The sequence below is a fragment of the Falco cherrug genome, chromosome 2 (genome assembly GCF_023634085.1).
Source record: "Falco cherrug isolate bFalChe1 chromosome 2, bFalChe1.pri, whole genome shotgun sequence".
Taxonomy (NCBI): Eukaryota; Metazoa; Chordata; class Aves; order Falconiformes; family Falconidae; genus Falco; species Falco cherrug.
Genome location: NC_073698.1, coordinates 109,087,646 through 109,104,888, shown reverse-complemented (window position 1 = coordinate 109,104,888; position 17,243 = coordinate 109,087,646). Strand labels below are relative to the sequence as shown.

The 17,243-nt window shown below is 37.8% G+C and overlaps 1 protein-coding gene across 12 annotated transcripts in view; it reads right to left on the bottom strand.

The window, feature by feature from the left end:
• Positions 1–1,109: 1,109 nt before the first annotated feature.
• The window catches only part of ROBO2 (roundabout guidance receptor 2), a 471,362-nt gene continuing 455,228 nt past the window's right edge, over positions 1,110–17,243 (bottom strand). For 5 of the 12 annotated variants that reach the window (XM_055702516.1, XM_055702515.1, XM_055702519.1 and 2 more), the window contains 4 exons: positions 14,931–15,101; positions 9,705–9,965; positions 5,005–5,205; positions 1,110–3,970 (listed from right to left, as the gene is read on the bottom strand). In XM_055702516.1, coding sequence (XP_055558491.1) covers positions 3,969–3,970; positions 5,005–5,205; positions 9,705–9,965; positions 14,931–15,101 — 635 coding nt within the window. In that variant the 3' untranslated portion in view covers positions 1,110–3,968. The remainder of the gene's footprint in view (positions 3,971–5,004; positions 5,206–9,704; positions 9,966–14,930; positions 15,102–17,243) is intronic. The other 7 variants (XM_055702520.1, XM_055702525.1, XM_055702524.1 and 4 more) reach the window with 3 other exon arrangements.

Sequence of the window (17,243 nt, the reverse complement as noted above, 5' to 3'; positions counted from 1 at the left end):
AGAAAAAAAATGTCCCCCCCAGTCCTTACAAAAGAAGGCCAGATTTTTCCTTCTAGTGCCCCTGCTAAATTTCCACATGGCCATTAATCATAAAAACCCCAAACTGCATAAATCGTAGAAAAGCCAAAGGAGCTGCCTCTATTTTTATTGGGTTTTTTAAGTTCCTGCCAGAATCTCCTCAAACCCAATTACCTTTCCTCTGCCAGTTGTGAGGACTCTTTCTCAGCCTTAGTACACACCTCTTCTCCTGGCTGGCAACGTACAGGCTGAGGCAAGCAGAAACCAGTATATCATTATTTCAAACAGTCATGTCTTCCTTTCACACTGGTGCATAGTTACATCACTATACTTAAAACGCTCCTTGTTCCTTTTCTTTTGTACTTTTCCCAAGGAATGGTGTTTCTGTTGTATTTCAGGTGACAATCGAAAGTTATTCAAAAGGTTTACTGACTTGAATAAGGACTTGAGAAATAATAATTAACAAAAAAGAAATGGCTTTTGTTTGCATCACTGAAATGGCTGCCCATACAGCAATACACCACTGAAGCACATGTAACAATTTATTATTCGGTCCTTCAGCCCTCCCATATTTAAGATTGAGCTGATATTCAAGGCAAAGATTGAGGAAAACTGACCTAGCATCTACCTATCCATTTTCAGGATATTCTGTACTGGGTCGGCAGTAGCTCCACCAGTACAAAACCCCAAGTCCAAGGGTTCAGACCCAGTGAACACAGGTTTTACATGTCCAGTACTTTATGGGCTTGAAGCAAAAGTCAGCTGTGCACTTGCAGTTGTTACTGCACCTTGAGATAGCATGTCTACCAATGGAGGATGCATCACTAGAATAGCTGTAGCAGTGTAATTGCATTGGTACAACTATTCCCAGTAGAGGCAGGACCTTAAACTGAAATCCCTATGGACAGGCAATGTTTACCACTGGCCTATGTATAAGAGAACTCTTAGCTTACTTAAAAAAACAGCGTACAAAATGTTTCTTGTTACCTGTAAGTGGACAGTGATGATTATAGCGCAGTCTATGTTATTATTGCCTGATTTTCCCAGTCTGGGTTTTCACATATTGACTCCTTACTCAAGGTCTTTTAACATAGATTTGAAATGTGAATATGTTTTATTTTTTCCCCAGTAAATATACAATACACACTTCAACAGTACTATTAACCAACTTTTTATGCCAATTAAACTTTGCTGCACTAACAATACCAATGAAACACATTAAGAGGTCATACTTTTTCGTGAACAAACTGTAGCCAATAAACAGGTTTTTTTTAAAAAAACAAATTAAAAAACAATTCTAAGTGCTGCCACAACATCCCTTTTCTTTAAACACATTATTCACAATAAATGTTTCCATTTTTTTTAAAAAAAAGAAGAATACTTCTCTTAAAATAGTAAATTAAATGGCATTTTAAAAAATATGTACTGTGGTTCATTGGAAGTACACTGTATAGAAAAGAGAGAGAGAAAAAAAAAAAGAAGAGACATCACCTGTAAGATAATGGAGACACTTTGCGATACACAACAACACCTTATGTAATATTGTAAGCAAATTATTAATGAACAAAAATGTACAGAAGCAGATGGACAAGTTAGTGGCTATCATGGTACTGCACAGCTTTAATACTGACACACATTTACTTTCCAGTGGAAGAGATAAAACACATATTTGAAAGTAATTGAGATGGCTTTATCAATGTCTAATGATACTGAATTTTGAATAGAATATAGTGAGTAAGGTGTTCCACCAAAGCTCAGCACAAGCTTTCAAATTCAAAAGGGAAAAAAAAAAAATCTACCAGTGACTGAGTTAAACACTTTCCAGAGAATTAAATTTGAATTGTACACTGAATAGTCTTCTCTTCATATGATAATACCAAAATCAGAAACATATGTATGTAAATATGATGTCTTCTTTATCTTGCTTGAACATTTTTGCACATTTTTAAGTAATGGATTTAACTATAATAGTTTAACAAGCAGGAAAACTACATATATTTATTGGTCACATATAGAAATAAATGCACACATTTTTTTCCTCAACTTTTTTGGTTTGCAACCTGCTAAATAACAGTCTTGACCTTAAGGAAGTTAACTAGCATGTTTTTAATATTCAATAGTGCTGAGTTATAGTTGATGGGTGTAGTGTTTTATCTTATCATGGAACAGGTTAATGAAATGAAAAGCAACACATATTTAGCATTGTAATTTACTTTTCTGAAATTCTGCTGTTACTAAAAGTGTTCTTAAAACTGGTGAGCTCCAAGGCAATATATAAAACAACATAGACTGGTTATATGAAAAGGGTATTCAAATGGAAATTTGTGTTCATGGTCAGACAGCTAACAGAAATAAGCTGTAGGATGCAATATTTAAATTAAGCATCAAATGAGTGGGCTATCCACATACAATATTCTAGGAAAAGTTTGACAATTTACTCACTGAAATTTGAGAGGTACAGAAGATTTGGACAAAGTCATGAAAATTAATGAAGAGACAGGATGCTGTCATTAATGTCCACTTACAGAGTCTGGTTTATTCAAAAAGTGTATAAACATGCGTTATTTCCTCATCATATAGGGTTTGAAGCCACTCACTAAAACACAGGTCAAAGATTTTCTTTGCTTATATCCAACTTCTCGGATGTATTCTATTGCGAGAAATGTACTGAATGCAAGCCGAAAATAATTTGACCATTGCTTTCCTTCCAAACACTAAACATTTCACTACAAATTTAGTGGTTCCAACTTCAGCTCTCGTAGACTTCAGGTAACAGAACACAAAGGTTTGTTTAGACTGCATCAAAACAATTAATGTCATGAATTTCAGTGGTGCAGCTTTATCCTCTATTGTACTGTACATGTATTGGAAAGATGAAATAAAATACTCTGACATTTCAATTTTTTGGAAGCAGCCTGAATAGTTCTTAATAATAAATTGCATCCTTAACTAGTTACTAGATATTCCTTGAGTTTATATTGTTTGTTTCTCCTGGGAAATCTCTGTCTTATATTTTGGGTTGGAGAAATTAATGGTAATAAATCTTCTAAAACCGCAATACAAAAACAGCTTTAGTGAAACACCTTAAGTTCTTTTGTTTGTAGCAAGGTTTGTTTTTCTTCCTCTTTACTTAATGGCATGGGATGGCTAAAAACAGATACTAAGGGCATCATTCTAGTGAAAGGGTCTAGGCCATCTCATGCTACCTTTAATTTTCATATTCACTCTTAATCTCACACTTCTGACCCCTTCTTAAATAGGAAGAGCAACTCTGTTGCTTGCTTTTAAAAGATTTAACTCTGTCTCTAATGTCTTTACTGACATCAGTTTTGCCTGTCACTTTCTCATTTCTACACCCCAATGGAAAACCACCTAACATACTCCTTTACATCCAGCATTATCCAAAGTAGCTTACAGTATGTAAACCTTCTTCACACATTCGGTCTCTTTTTTCTTCATGTCATGAGGAGTAGAGTTTTGTGCTTATCACCAAATAAAATTGCAGTGCAAACTTTAAACATAAAAGTTACACAATTAAAAGTTAATATATGGCACCACAGCCTATTAATTCACATATAGTACAACAGACCAGTAAAAACAGACATGAATATGAACATAGCTAAAAAGAAGGTGAGCTTGCATAGCAATGCAACAAAAGAAATTATATACAGAAGGAAATCCTTTTCATCCTGGAGGGTGATTATTTTTTTTTCTTTCTTTTTTATATACTCCTGACAAGGAATAGTTTAAGGTGGATGGTGTATTAAAGAGAAGAACACAAGTAAAGTATCTGTGGGACATGTGTGGCTGTGTGTCTTTACATTGCATTTACAGTTCTTTTAATAGTACATAAATAAAGAAAATGTTCATTGCACTGTTTAGTGTCATCACTTCCATGAGTTCAGACCTGATGGTCCATCAGAGCAGCTTGCAATGTGTCTTCTCAACTACTCTATAGAGAGAAACAGAGAGAAAGAGGTTGTAATAAGGAGAAAAAAACCCACAAAACAAAGCCTATGGCAATATCACTGCATCACAGGATGAATATTCAATAGGTCGGGAGAAAAGAGTTAATTGCTTCTAAGATGAAAAGCAACGGATGCTAAAATTCAGCACTTACCAACACCATATCTAAGACAGCACATTTCCGGGTTAGGGGATCACCATTAGCTCTCTTACAAGCTACTGGGCAATAAGTGTCAGGAGGTACTGAGGCTTTGACTGCAGCAAACAGGAGGCAGACGTGCCAACAGCTACGTCGCTTTTACTAGTAAACATAGCAGCATGCCTAAGTTGGTTGGGATGTTGGTGTACTACATCAAACAATAGTCAAACCTTTGGCATCTGGTACCACCATCACGTACACAGCATTGAGATGGTTTTATACAAGGTTTAACAGATATTGAGTGATAGTAGAAAACAGTTTGGAAACCAATTCCCCTGGCCTGGAAAGCTGAGGAAAGAGTTGGGGTATACAACTGAAAAACTGGGCTACACAGTCAAAAACAGGAGCTTCAACTAAGGTCAAAAAGAACAGAATACTACTCATCAACAACAGAAACTTAAGGAGAAGGCATCACAACCTTGCCACCATGCCCAACAAATTCAGCACCTTTTTTATTCACTCCTCTGAGAAAACTGCCACTGGCATTTCCAAGACAAGCACACTACACTTTGCCAAGAAAATTCTAAATCACTAGAATTTCTTTTCAATTTTCCCAGTGTTTCACTAGCATTACAGACTGGAAGATGTACTATGCAGATAATGTTGGTATGGCTTACGCAGATTTGAACTGGTCCAAATCAAAGAACAGAAGAACTACATTTGTTTGTCGCCACAGGCAAAATACCTCAGAAGGCAAAAAAGATCTGGGTAAAATTTATTCTGACTATCACACTCAACTTTCTCCTCTCTTCACAACAGATTTATAATTTATCTCTTTTTGTCTACTTGAGAGTTTGAACTGTAGCTAGAGATAAACTTACATAATTCACCAGTAAACTGTCCTTGACTGTTTGATCCCACATAGCCTACATCAAGAAGGTCACTGGCATTGCGTTGGTGACCTACTCTCAAGACTTCACCTTTTCTAGGTCCGGTCGATCCTTTAGAAGAAGCTGTTCCTGAAGAGCTGTGGCCGCCAGGGGATGGGAAGTTGGGTTTACTATATGGTACGAGTGCCTCTTCTAGAAAAGCAAAACAAAACAAAATAAATACCAAATATATTCCTATAAATACAAATAAACAAGCTAAACTTATACGGACATCATATTCATTCCTGCCCTCAGATATCTGTCTTTTGTCTTGCTTTATAGCAAGGCAATTTTACTAAGAAAATACACAAGTCAGTGTATTTTGAGTTTAATCTTGCTTTCATGTAAACTCATAAATTAGTTTGTATTAATTATAAAAAGTCTAGATTCATTATGAATAGATCATGAATCATAGATACTTTAATAAGAATAGATGCACACACAATTTGCAAAACAATGCAGCTATGATTAGATTTTTGCTTCAAGCCTACATGAATGTGCTTTTTCCCTTTCTGTAACTTAAATTATGGTAACGTTACCTCAATCAATTTAGATAAAGAACTACAATATCAGCTAATTTAATTAGCTTCCAGCTGCTCAGTAATTTCTAACAATGCAAAGTACTCTGAAGATTCTTTTAACTTGTGAATTACATTGGAAAATATATTATACATAGTATTAGTAGTTGTAATATTTGGGGTGAGTAAATCTTCCTGCAGCTTATTTCATATTCCATTATGAGCAAAAGGCTTGCTTTTTTCTCACTTGGCTTCTTCCTCTGTGAAGACCTGTATTAATGAACTGCTTGCGAGAGCAGGATTAATACCAATAAAGCATAGGACCGTATGTCTTCATATAGCATGAAGTAAAACAAGATATCACATTTGATTAGAGTTGCCAGGAGATACTGTTGTAATAATCCTGACCTAAGAAGCAAAACAGCACCACTGATTTAACACTGAAATAGACGCACTATTTTATTTCTTTGCTGTGTATGATCCATTTTTTGTTGTCTCAGAAGCTGAAGAAAGAGACCTTGCTAAATATATTTTGAGTGAAGAAAGAATATGAGTATATATGCTCAACCTCAAACAGAGGAATTGCCCCTTCTGGAATCGGTGGGATATCTCCTGCTTGAATCTTACATTTTTTTTTTCTTTTTTTAAGTGAATCTGGGCTGAAAGGTGTTTCTTTATTTCGCTTTTCTCATTGTCTTCACTCTTAAATAACCTGATATGGAGAAGCAGACTTTGACAGAGGGCAGGAACACAGAAGGAAAAGTAGGTGGGGACGGTTGGAAAGAAGGAAGAGATAAAAATGCTTTAATTCTCAATATTGAAGCCTTTGCAAAGGCTGCTGCAGAGGCACAATTAACTTAGGAAGATGCTAAATGAGAACAACTTTGTGGAAGAAACCCAGGATTTCATTCTTTGTGCCTGCTGCCACAAGTGAGTAGGACGGGAATTCCTCATGTGATCTGTTATGGAACAGAACCCGTTTGTAAGGTAAATCTGTTGCAGAAGGCGGTAGGCAGCTGACTTCTTTCTCTGCCAAAGTATCTCCCTCTGGCCCTGCCCAAGGGACCAGAATATTTGCGCTGCAGGACATAAGGGCATTATCAGTGTTTTGTGCTATGACCGTGTGTTGTCCTTGCTGAAATATAAAGAAATGCTTAAAAGACATGGTGAAACAGCATTTAACAGCCATAGCCTCCTAAATTATGTTACGTGTTCTTTATATATCAAGCCCTAACAACAGAATCAGATGCAAACCTGATTTCCAAAGGCTGGCTAAAATATGGAACAGCTTGCATTAAGGCAGCAATAAAGCAAGCAGCATAAATCAGTTTAGCAGAAAGCTGGATACATTTTTCAAGGATGGAAAGAAAAGTCACTAGCATTGCAAAAGAGTTTGAAGATGACATATATGGTCAATTGATTTGTTTTTCTTGTTTGTGGGCTCAGGATAAGGCCTCCTTCGGGTTCCATGAAATATTGAGAAAAAAAGACCATGAATAAATATAAAGTGCATTATCATTATAGAGCATATGGTGTATTAAATTATCTGTTGTGCCCTCAGAAATAAATACAATACATAAAATAAGCAATTGTGACATAAAATAAAGGCTAAGTTTTTCACAACATTCTAGCACATGAAAGGCAGTTTTCTCAAGTCCTTATAATGGGCTCACATACATTAAATACTCAAAAAAGCACCCCATGGCCCAGGCCTGCAAAGAATATGAGGAGGCTTTGCTGACACCTTTCTCTTTGAAATGCTGAGCCTTTAATTTGAAGATATAATTCTAGCCCCTCTGAAATCAGGATAAGTGTGTGTAATGATGTTTCTATACCCCATAAGATAACCGAACGGCTTTTCATATTTTCGAAACTATTGTAACTTGATCTAGAAATCATGCTTTTTAAAGAGGTAGCTGAGAATGTCATCTTTGATGCTCTGCAATTGTTGTTCCACAATTAAGCTATTGGCAGAAACTTGGTGATCGTGTTTATACTGAAAGCCACCAGTGGAAACAGAGTTCCAAGAATTAGGTATTTTTATTGTATTCAACTTCAAACCAAAGGTCTTGCTTTCAAAATTTCACTCACAGCTTGCTAATGTCTGAATGAAGCCATGTAAACTGCAAAATAGCTATTTTCTGGAAGCTGATAGCTAATAACTCCTTTTAGAAATCAATTGAAAACTGGGACAGGATAGATTTACAGATATCTTTGTCATTAATAAAGGAAAAGGGAAGAAGTTCAATTAATGTTATTAACCCCCCAAAATTTAGTAACACAAAAAAGCATCGCACGCAAGAGTAGCTTTTTTTCAATACGCCAGAGAAAAGAATAGCAAGAAAAGCAAGAAAGCTGTAATGCAAGAAGCTGTAGTGCAAGAAAACAGACAGATACGAAGATGTGGCCCACCCTGTGCACAAACTTTATGAATCCCTCCCAGATTACCCACCAGGGTAAAACCATAATATCTCCTAGAAGAACCTTTTGTCATGCATAAAGGATATGCAATTGCTCTGGTCATCCTGAATTTGACAAGAAAGAGATAGCTGCAGTCACTTCAGCCCTAAACTCAATGCTTACATAGGGCACTGGAAGTGTGAAGAACGAGTTCTTTTTATTTAAGGGCAGATAAATGCAAGTCCTGCAGGACAGGAGTTTTACTACTGCATACCCTCTCTATCACTGGGTGACTGACAACTTCTATTTGTACACTTACGAAGCAGAGGAAAAGGAAGGGAATTCTTGCTAACCAGGTCAGAGAAGCATCCTTAATAATAATAATCTTGAAAGAAATGAGATGTATAAAATATATTCAGGCTACTTTCTGTGTGTTTGTACATCTTGCACATTGTAATTAAAATTGCCATTTCACCAAGTGGCATGAATTTCACACACTATTTTTAAACTGCAACTTGATATCATCATTTCACAACACGAACAACCACTCACTTGTTTATACAGCTGAAAGATTTGTGGGGGGTAACAGTACTGTTATTGTTATATTTCAAAATATGGATTGTATTTAAAATACTTACATGTTAAATATGGGTACCAATATTTCCTAGGAGGACTTTATTCAGTAAATCCTGCCCCCATGATAGGCTTGCCTGCATACTACTACTTTCTTTTTTTAGAGTGCCATTGGTATTAGTGCTAGATTAACAAGGAGCATTAATAGTAGAACAGAATCAAGAAAGAGATGGATAATATGAATATCTAAGTGTTACTGTGGGAGCTACATACATACTTGAAGAAACAGTGTAGCCCTACAAAAAGCTCCACGTACCAAGTAATTTTTTTTATTTTTTTTTAAATCTTCTTAATTGTCTTCCTGTATCACTCCAATCAGCACTGGGATAACGTGATTAGTGGGTTAAAGAAAATACCCTAGTATGAGGGTAAAAGCTGAAGCAGTAGCTTTTACTTCAGGTCAGGCTGAGAGAATGAATCTCTGAATATTGTAGAACTACAGCTCCAGCTCTGCATCGCCTCCTGCACACATTTTTACAGACTTGAAATTCATTTAGGAGATAAAGTCAGCACTCAGCAGTGAACAGGTCCTATACAGAGGTGAAAACCTGTGCTGTCGTGTTGCTGGGCCTCAGAGCTGAATGTTACTTTGTCATAGCCTTGAATAAGAAGAAGACAGTGTTTTTAAATACGCTGGAAGGAACATCAGTAACTCAGAAGGATCAGCCCTGTTGCAGGCATGCAAAAACAACCACTGCCAATTTAGAAGCAAGTTGAAAGAACTAGAAAATATGTCCCTATATGTATAAATAATTAAATCAAACTGAAAATACTCTAAAATCCTGTTTCTCCTCCCCTGTCTGCCTGAAACTGTTTGTTTTTTTTCCACCGCTATGCTTGACAACAATATTAATTGCCAAAACACTGTAATGAATGCACCGAGTCAGGTGCTAATGAGATTTCATTGTTGCAGGAGGGAAAACAGTTCGATCACAAGCTCTCGTTTCACTTTGCCTTTTCTTATTTTCCAGCCTGAGCCTCACCAGTGCCGGCACAGAGGGGCGTGAGGTGATCCTAGACTCTTGCCAGGTACAGAAACCCCTAGCTGAGAAGCGTCAAGAAGCCGTCTGCATTGCCTCGGCTGGTGCAGCGCACACACACCTGATCCGAAGGCTTGTTTGTGTTGGGCTTTCCTGAAATCCTCTTGGCGATCTGTAGAGCTTATCCACTCCTGGGTTTGCCGCTGCCACTCTAGTGATGTCCTAGCTTGCCGGTCCAGGGAACTCTTTGTTTCATCTACGTTCGGTGCATGCTGCCTCTCAAGAGAGCTTCCTTTCCTCTCTGCTGAGCCTCCGCGCTGGCCGGGGACTATTTGCTGCCTTAAACCCTGACCAGGGGGCGGGTCGGGTGGTGGTGGAAGATCTAAAAAACGTGAATAAGATTTAGATGAACTAATTTTTTAATTGAAACAGAAGGTCTATTTGATGCTGAAAAGAAAAGTCCCTTGCACATGGCATGAATCACTTCATTTGCTGATTTCAAAAGGAGGAAATTTGATGTTAATCAGAAATGTGTTTCTACCTTCGGCTAGTTTTTTATTCAGGTTATCGTGTTGCTAGCTCTTTTCAGCTGCCATAAAAATCAATAGACTCTGAGCCCTGACTTACATTTCAAAGCATGGGATTTATTTTCTGTGGGGTATACTACAGCTGGCTTGTTCAGTAAGGGCAAGCAATTAAGAAAGGCAATGAAAAACTGATCTGTGCTAGTTGACAGTTTCACCCCGTCATATTTGGCCTTGCTTCATCCTCCCCATTTTTTTGGCTTCACTTTTAGCTTGAGGTTTAAATTCAAATTCTAAATATTCAACTTATCAAAATGAATAAAATACCACAAAAAAGTTTGGGAAAAATTGTTCAGAAAACCTACTTTCATCGAAAAAGCATCAACACATCTGCGAAAAATGCATGTGTAAATGGAACCGCCAAACTATGGGTGAGCATTTTATTCAAATACTATTTGAAAGCTCAGCCAAGAGCTAGAGTCTTCGCAGACAAGAGGATGGCCACTCTTAAGTTTAGCAGTCTTGCAAATACAACCAACCAAAATACAATTTCAGCTGAATACTGAAAGATGCTTGCCTGGTCTCTAACAACTCCGTCCTTAACAAGCTTATCATGTCGATTACTAAGATGTTTGTAGAAGTCAAGATCAAGCTTCTAGTCACATTTGTGGAGACAAAAGTACATTTTGTTTATTAGCCCTTGACCCAAGGTATTTAGAAAATCTGGATAGCTATAATTCTAAATTTAAGATTTTAATGTAAACTATATGATGGACTTACAATAGTTCAGAAAAAAACTCAGATTATTAGAAAAAAACAACCACCAAACTTCAGGAAAGGGAAAAATCTTTACTATTTTAATGAAAACTTCCCCACATCGTATATGCACTTTATAGGTAGAACACCTGCTAGTATCTCTGGTTTTGGGCAATGCATAGCCCAAATAAACCTGTGCAGCCCAACCAACTTCACTAAACCTATGCTAGTTTACACTAAGTATGGGTCTGTCCTGCCTGTGTTTTGTATCTTACAGTGTTGTGAAGGTTTATCAAGGAACTGAACTTGGCTCAGTAACAGGCATGGAAAACCTCTGCTTTGCCTGCAGGGAAGTGTGATGTTTATAACTCTAGTGAAACTGAAATTCATTTTATAAATCAGTGAGGAGGCCTTTGGAGGGAATTTATTTTGAAGTCTGTAATTTGGCTTTATATATTGCTACACAGACTTTTTTTGTGTCCTTGCTGTTGGAGGTGATACTTACACCTCATATATAGGGCAGAAATGCTTCCAAAGTTGCTGCGATGTCATTCCAGTCAACATTACCTCTTACATATAAATGAGGATGTGTGGGTAATTTGTGTCTACAAGGGAAAGAAGTTACATCTGATGTTGCTGTTGTACCTTTGTTCACAGCTGAAGTGCCATACCCCAGATTAAGATATCTACCTTCTGGCTAGAACAGCCTTATAATAATCTGTCAGTGAGCCTGGTGCATGCTTTATGTTCAGCACTAATTTATTTGAGAAATTTTTAGTTATGAATATAGATGTGACCTTTCATGACAATGACTATACTTGAGTTACTGTAGGTGGAAGCGGGAGGGTATAGAGCTTGCCAGTGTTAAAATTGCTTTATAGTGTTGGCTTCCAAAATGGCATTTCTTATAATTGATTTTATTGCGATCATAACCAGTTAATGTACAGAACCACAACACTGGCATCTGCTTATGCAATCTGAAATAGAGATTACTGAAGCTGTGATTTATAAGCACTTGCTGGAGGTGCACTGAATCTAATAAACAGTCATAACATGACATCTGACAACACAATTTTGCAAGATAAAATATTTACCATTCAATATAAACAAAAAATTTAAGTAGTCGTGTAGAAAAAAAAAGTTTAAATTATTGCAGTATTAAACTTCTTAACATACAGTACCCTTCTTCAGCAATTGCCATCTAGTAGTTGTTATTAATAAGATACTGAGAAGGAAACAAAGTCTGTACTTAAATCATACTGTATGTTCTAGATTAGCTGCAACTCCTGGAACCACTGTAGACTTATGCTACTGATCTACTATTAACCTGATTCTTGCTCTTATCCATCTGCAAAATGGGTATAATGATTGCCTTATGCATAGTAGTGAAATGAAAAACCATGTTTGTAAAGTTCTTTGGGTGTTTTAGACCTGTGGATGAGCTGAAATGGATTAGGGCTCAGAATTGCTTGATCAATCCCAGGTTCTCCTACTTGCTTTTTCTAACCACAGCGTAAGCATAATGGTATTGCCTCTCTTCGTAAAGTTCATTGCAATATTTCACACCAAACATCCAGCTACCATTTTTAATTTCTGTATACCAGAGATTCCTAAATTCAGTTAGTTTACATACACACAGGTGACAGCAGCAATCTTTACCTTCCTTTATTGACAAATGTTGTTTTGCAAATTTAGCTATGGCTCAGACTTGCTGTTACACTTTAATGACTCACATTCAGTAAGCGTTGAAGTGGAAGAACTGTACAATTTGTGTTTGTTTGTCCCTGTGGTAAGACAGGATGGGAAAGGATCCTCTATTACTCCAGGACACTGTAGATTTTTGGAACATATAGTAAGCCCTTAAATTAGGTTTATAAGAGACAAATGTTAAGCTAACAGTGTCCAAAAGCTGTTGCAGTTACTGCCTGTGTCTGAGAGGTGGACTGTTGAAGGAAATTGTATATCACTGGTATTCTGACTCAAATATATGAAACCCCAATAAGGCTGGTATTTTATAAAGAATAAATAAAAGACAATAGGATATTCCTCTTTTTAAATAAATCTTAAAATCCGATCTCTTTCACTAATTTGAAACATCACCAGATTTTTACAGTGGAGTCACTCCCCAAGGAGTCACAATTCCCTCTGCCTCATGACCTGAACTGGATTGATATTAATTTTCTGGTACCCATATTATTGTTAAACATTTATATAGCAATAGTACTCAAAAGCAGAAGGATTAAGGTCCCACCATACTAGTGCACTATAAACTCCCATGTACACAGAATTTGTGGCCCACGAGGCTCATAGTTCAGGGTCACAGTATATGTCATGCAAAAGGGTTAAATTAACGTATGCACAGAAAGAGTATTGCCAGCACCGCAAGTGATACCCACAACTTCCAGTTACTATTTGCAAAGACACATCTATTTAATGGATCTGTGTAGCAGGGAGGCCTCCAGAAGAGGAGGGCATTAATGTTTAAACCTACTCAGATCTGTACGAGTAGAGTCTAATGAGTGGAGTCTAAGCTAATTTTAGCTGTTTCCCCAAATAGGGTAGTGAGGATGAGCCATAGAGCGTGAGATGTAACAACAACCCCTTTGGTGAAGACTTTCACTTCTGGAATCTGTTCTCAACCTTTGTGGTGTGACAAACATGTCAGAGCATACTGCAAAATTGTATCTGTACACATGATAACATGACTGAGAGGAGGCTCTGGTGGTTTTAGTGGCCACTGACCACCTTGCAAGCTCTAAATATATCTTACATACGTACAAAGAGTAATAAATAGCACATTATAAATAAATCAAACTAAATATACTAGCAAATCTATTATGTTACCTGTCCAAAGAAGATAATGAAGGGAGTTGGACTTGATGATCCTTATGGGTCCATTCCAACTCAGGATATTCTACAATTCTCAAGTAATTTTTACTGGAATAAGGAGGATATTTATACTAAAATCTTAAGGTTGTTTGTTTTTTTTTTTTTTTTCATTTTTACACTTTCCCCATATACTGGAAGATTTGTCAAGGTGTACTTAAGATGAGGAGATGACTCGCTAGCATCACACCCAGTCCCATGGCCCAGATAGTGTTAGAAGAGCCACTGAGAGAGGTGGGACAGTCTAGATCTCAGAATTGACCCGCATTGAACACTGAAAGAGAGTTCAGCATGGGGAAAGTGATCACATCTCCATCTGCATTTTATTATGGATATCCTTAGTGGTGTTTTTCCATGTAATTTCCACTATAATACTGTTTTTCCATTTGCCTGCTTCTCCCCTCTGATTATTTCAACACCTACAGGTGCCAGGGAGGAGATCAGAAGAAATGAGAGGGAGGTAGCCAGCCAGTCACCTTCCTACCCAGTCCTCCTCAAAAAGTAACAGGTAGCAATTGTGTGTTTTGCCAAACTCAAGAGGAGGCAGACAAAGATAATGGAAGACTGAGCTGATCTTAGGCGTCAGAAGAGCAGAACAGACATGCTTCAAATTTCCAGATGGGAAGCAGCGGCCAGAGAGAAGCAGAGATGTCAAAGAGGAAACAAAGTCACTGAGGTCAGTGGATGTCAGGAATGAAGCAGCACGGACAAGACGTGAGGCAGAATCATGAGAAAAGCGTGGCATGTGTTGCTGTAGCTGTTGGGTGGCTGTCAAAACCAGCACAAACCAAACAGAGCATTGTGAGACTGGCTCTACGCTTCTCCTTAGGAATCCATGCCACACTGCTACCGCTGGCAGCAGCCACTTTCATTAAACGTAAAATTACCCAGAGGCCATTTTTTTTTAATGTCAGCTCATGTGCAATGCAGTCATTTTTGGGTAAGATTTACACTGAGGTCTGAGGAAACCTGAGAGATACTAATACGTTTGGAGCTGAAACAAAGAAAGGGTCCTTGCAGGTTCACTTAGCTAAGCTCCACTGCTAGCATTGCAATACTGCTCACGTGGGGACCTGGGGACCTCACTTCACCAAACAAAGGATTCACCATAACGTGTGTTCTCCCACTCTGCACACCTGCTGGTTGCAGGTTACCACCAGGGAATTCACCACAACACTTACCATCTGTTATTCCCTCCCTACGATGAGGCAAGGAGGGTTGGTCCAACCGTCCTCCCTTGTGTTTTTTAGTGGGCCTCGGCCTCTGACTCTGATTGACAGCGGCACTGGTGTTGCTGTCAGTAGAAAAAGGACTGCTCGGCCGAGGTCTCTGAGAGGAAGGATACGCTTTGCCTAAAAAAAAGAAAGAGAAACCAGATGAAAAAATGTTATTGCCTTGAAATGGGCTGTTCTATCAATGTCTGTTCCAAAACATTAAATCTGGACTAATTCTCTGAGGCAAGCAAGTGTCCCCTTGAGGTACCCACTGATGACAACTGCTTTAAGACACGCCACAACAAGCGAAGTGGGAAACTTGGCATTCTTTTGCCTTTAACTTTTATAGTTAAAAACATTCCATCTGTTGTGATAAAACTACTGTATGCCATGTAACTCCTACCTGCTCTATGTGCTGAACAGATGTGTCATAACAACTCCTCAGCCTTGAGCAGGGAAGGAAAACAGTTCTGCAATCATATCAAATTTATCTCCTCCTGCCTTCCACCTTCATGTTTGCCAAGCCAGATTCTCATTTTAGGGGCTCCCATATGCACTTTATACCTGGAATAACTCCAGTGAGATAAACATAACTGATTTTGCAAGCTATGCAGCAGTATAGTTTTGTATACTTAAGGGCTCTTTTCTCAAGAAATAAAAATGGGGGTATATTTGAATGCTAAAGTTTTCCTGTTAATTTTCAGTATTTTTATATGTTAAAAAAGATGTATTCTGACTGAATTTATTCCTCAGATTATATACACACACACACACACTAATCAAGCTACACAATTACTCTTAAAAAAATGTCTTTGATGCTGTTCTGTGGAGCAAATCATTAAGAGCATCATGCAGGAACTGCAGGAGCACAGTCCATTTACTACATTCACTTCCTCTTATTTTGATATTTTTATTCAGTTAGCTTAACTAGGCTTAGTGTTTAATAAAAATGGATGAAAATTAAAGATCATGTTTTACGTTCTTTTTTTTCACCTGTATGTCATTCTTGCCAAGTATCTCGGGGATGTTAACATTTTAATTCATTTAGAACTGGTACTTAAAATTCTTACATGTTTTAATCCTATCTGCAGTAGAAAATGCATTAGCCAGTCAAAACTCCTGCTCTTTCAGTGCTGCTGTTGGCCCAGGTGGCGTAAGTGGATGGAGAGTGGCAAAATGGCTGCTTTTTATTTTTCTCAACTGACACCAAGCTGGTAAGAAGTTTTTCATCATCTGGTTAACTTAGACCAGGGTCTGCCCTGCTGTGAGTTATGTTTTCAAGTAAAACTTTTCAAAAGATGTGCTTAATTCCAGGATGCTGTCACATACGGCCTGATCTAGATAAACCTAAACATGAGTAATATGCTACCCACTGTATTATTTGAAATAGTCTCGGTTCAAAGAAGGCAAAGTGAAAAAAGTAGCCATAATCTCTCTAACAGGGTGTTTCACATTAATATATACATTTTAGAATAATGTCTCGGTATTTGACTTCAGAGATTTGCTGACTGTCTCAGGCCTGATCTTCTACCTTCTGACATGACGCTTAGGGACATCATTTAGTGGTAGACTTGGTAGAGTTAGGTTAACAGTTGAACAGGGTGACCTTAAGGGTCTTTTCCAACTCAAATGACTCTGATTCTATGACTGATGTGCACCCTGAGGAGGACACCACTGTAAGGCAGGCTTGTCTCCCAGCTGCATGTCACTGCCAGCTATTGGAGGTTACTGCATTTGAGCCTCTCATGGGGACATTCCCTAACTCTCCTCTATCAGTATAAACCTAATTGAACTTAAACAGTATGAAAAGTATGCCTTTGCTAGCCTGGCTCATTTTAACTGAAATGGGTTACAGAACGCGCACCCAAGCAGTTAATTCTGGAGCTGGGAGAAAGCAGTAATAAGCATTTGGGGGAAGGCTGGAAACATTAACCTCTATAGCTGGCACAGCTGCAGCCAAGGACAAGTGATCAAGCTCTTTTTTCATAGATAAGGATGAGACAGGAGATGAACACAAAAAAAAAAAATTAATTAAAATTTCATTTAGAAATCAGAAAGAAGACCAATAATGCAAAGAAATTCAGATATGAGCCTGAAATTCCATCCTAGCTCACAGCACATTGCACGGATGTTTTGCAAAAACAAACACAGAACATGCAAGTGCAAACAGCGGGTGCTGGATGAAGATTCTTCACACTTAATTCTCTTGACTAAAGAAATGTGATTATTCATTCAGAATGTTGGTTTGAAAAAGAAATAGACGCCAAACATTCTCTTTTA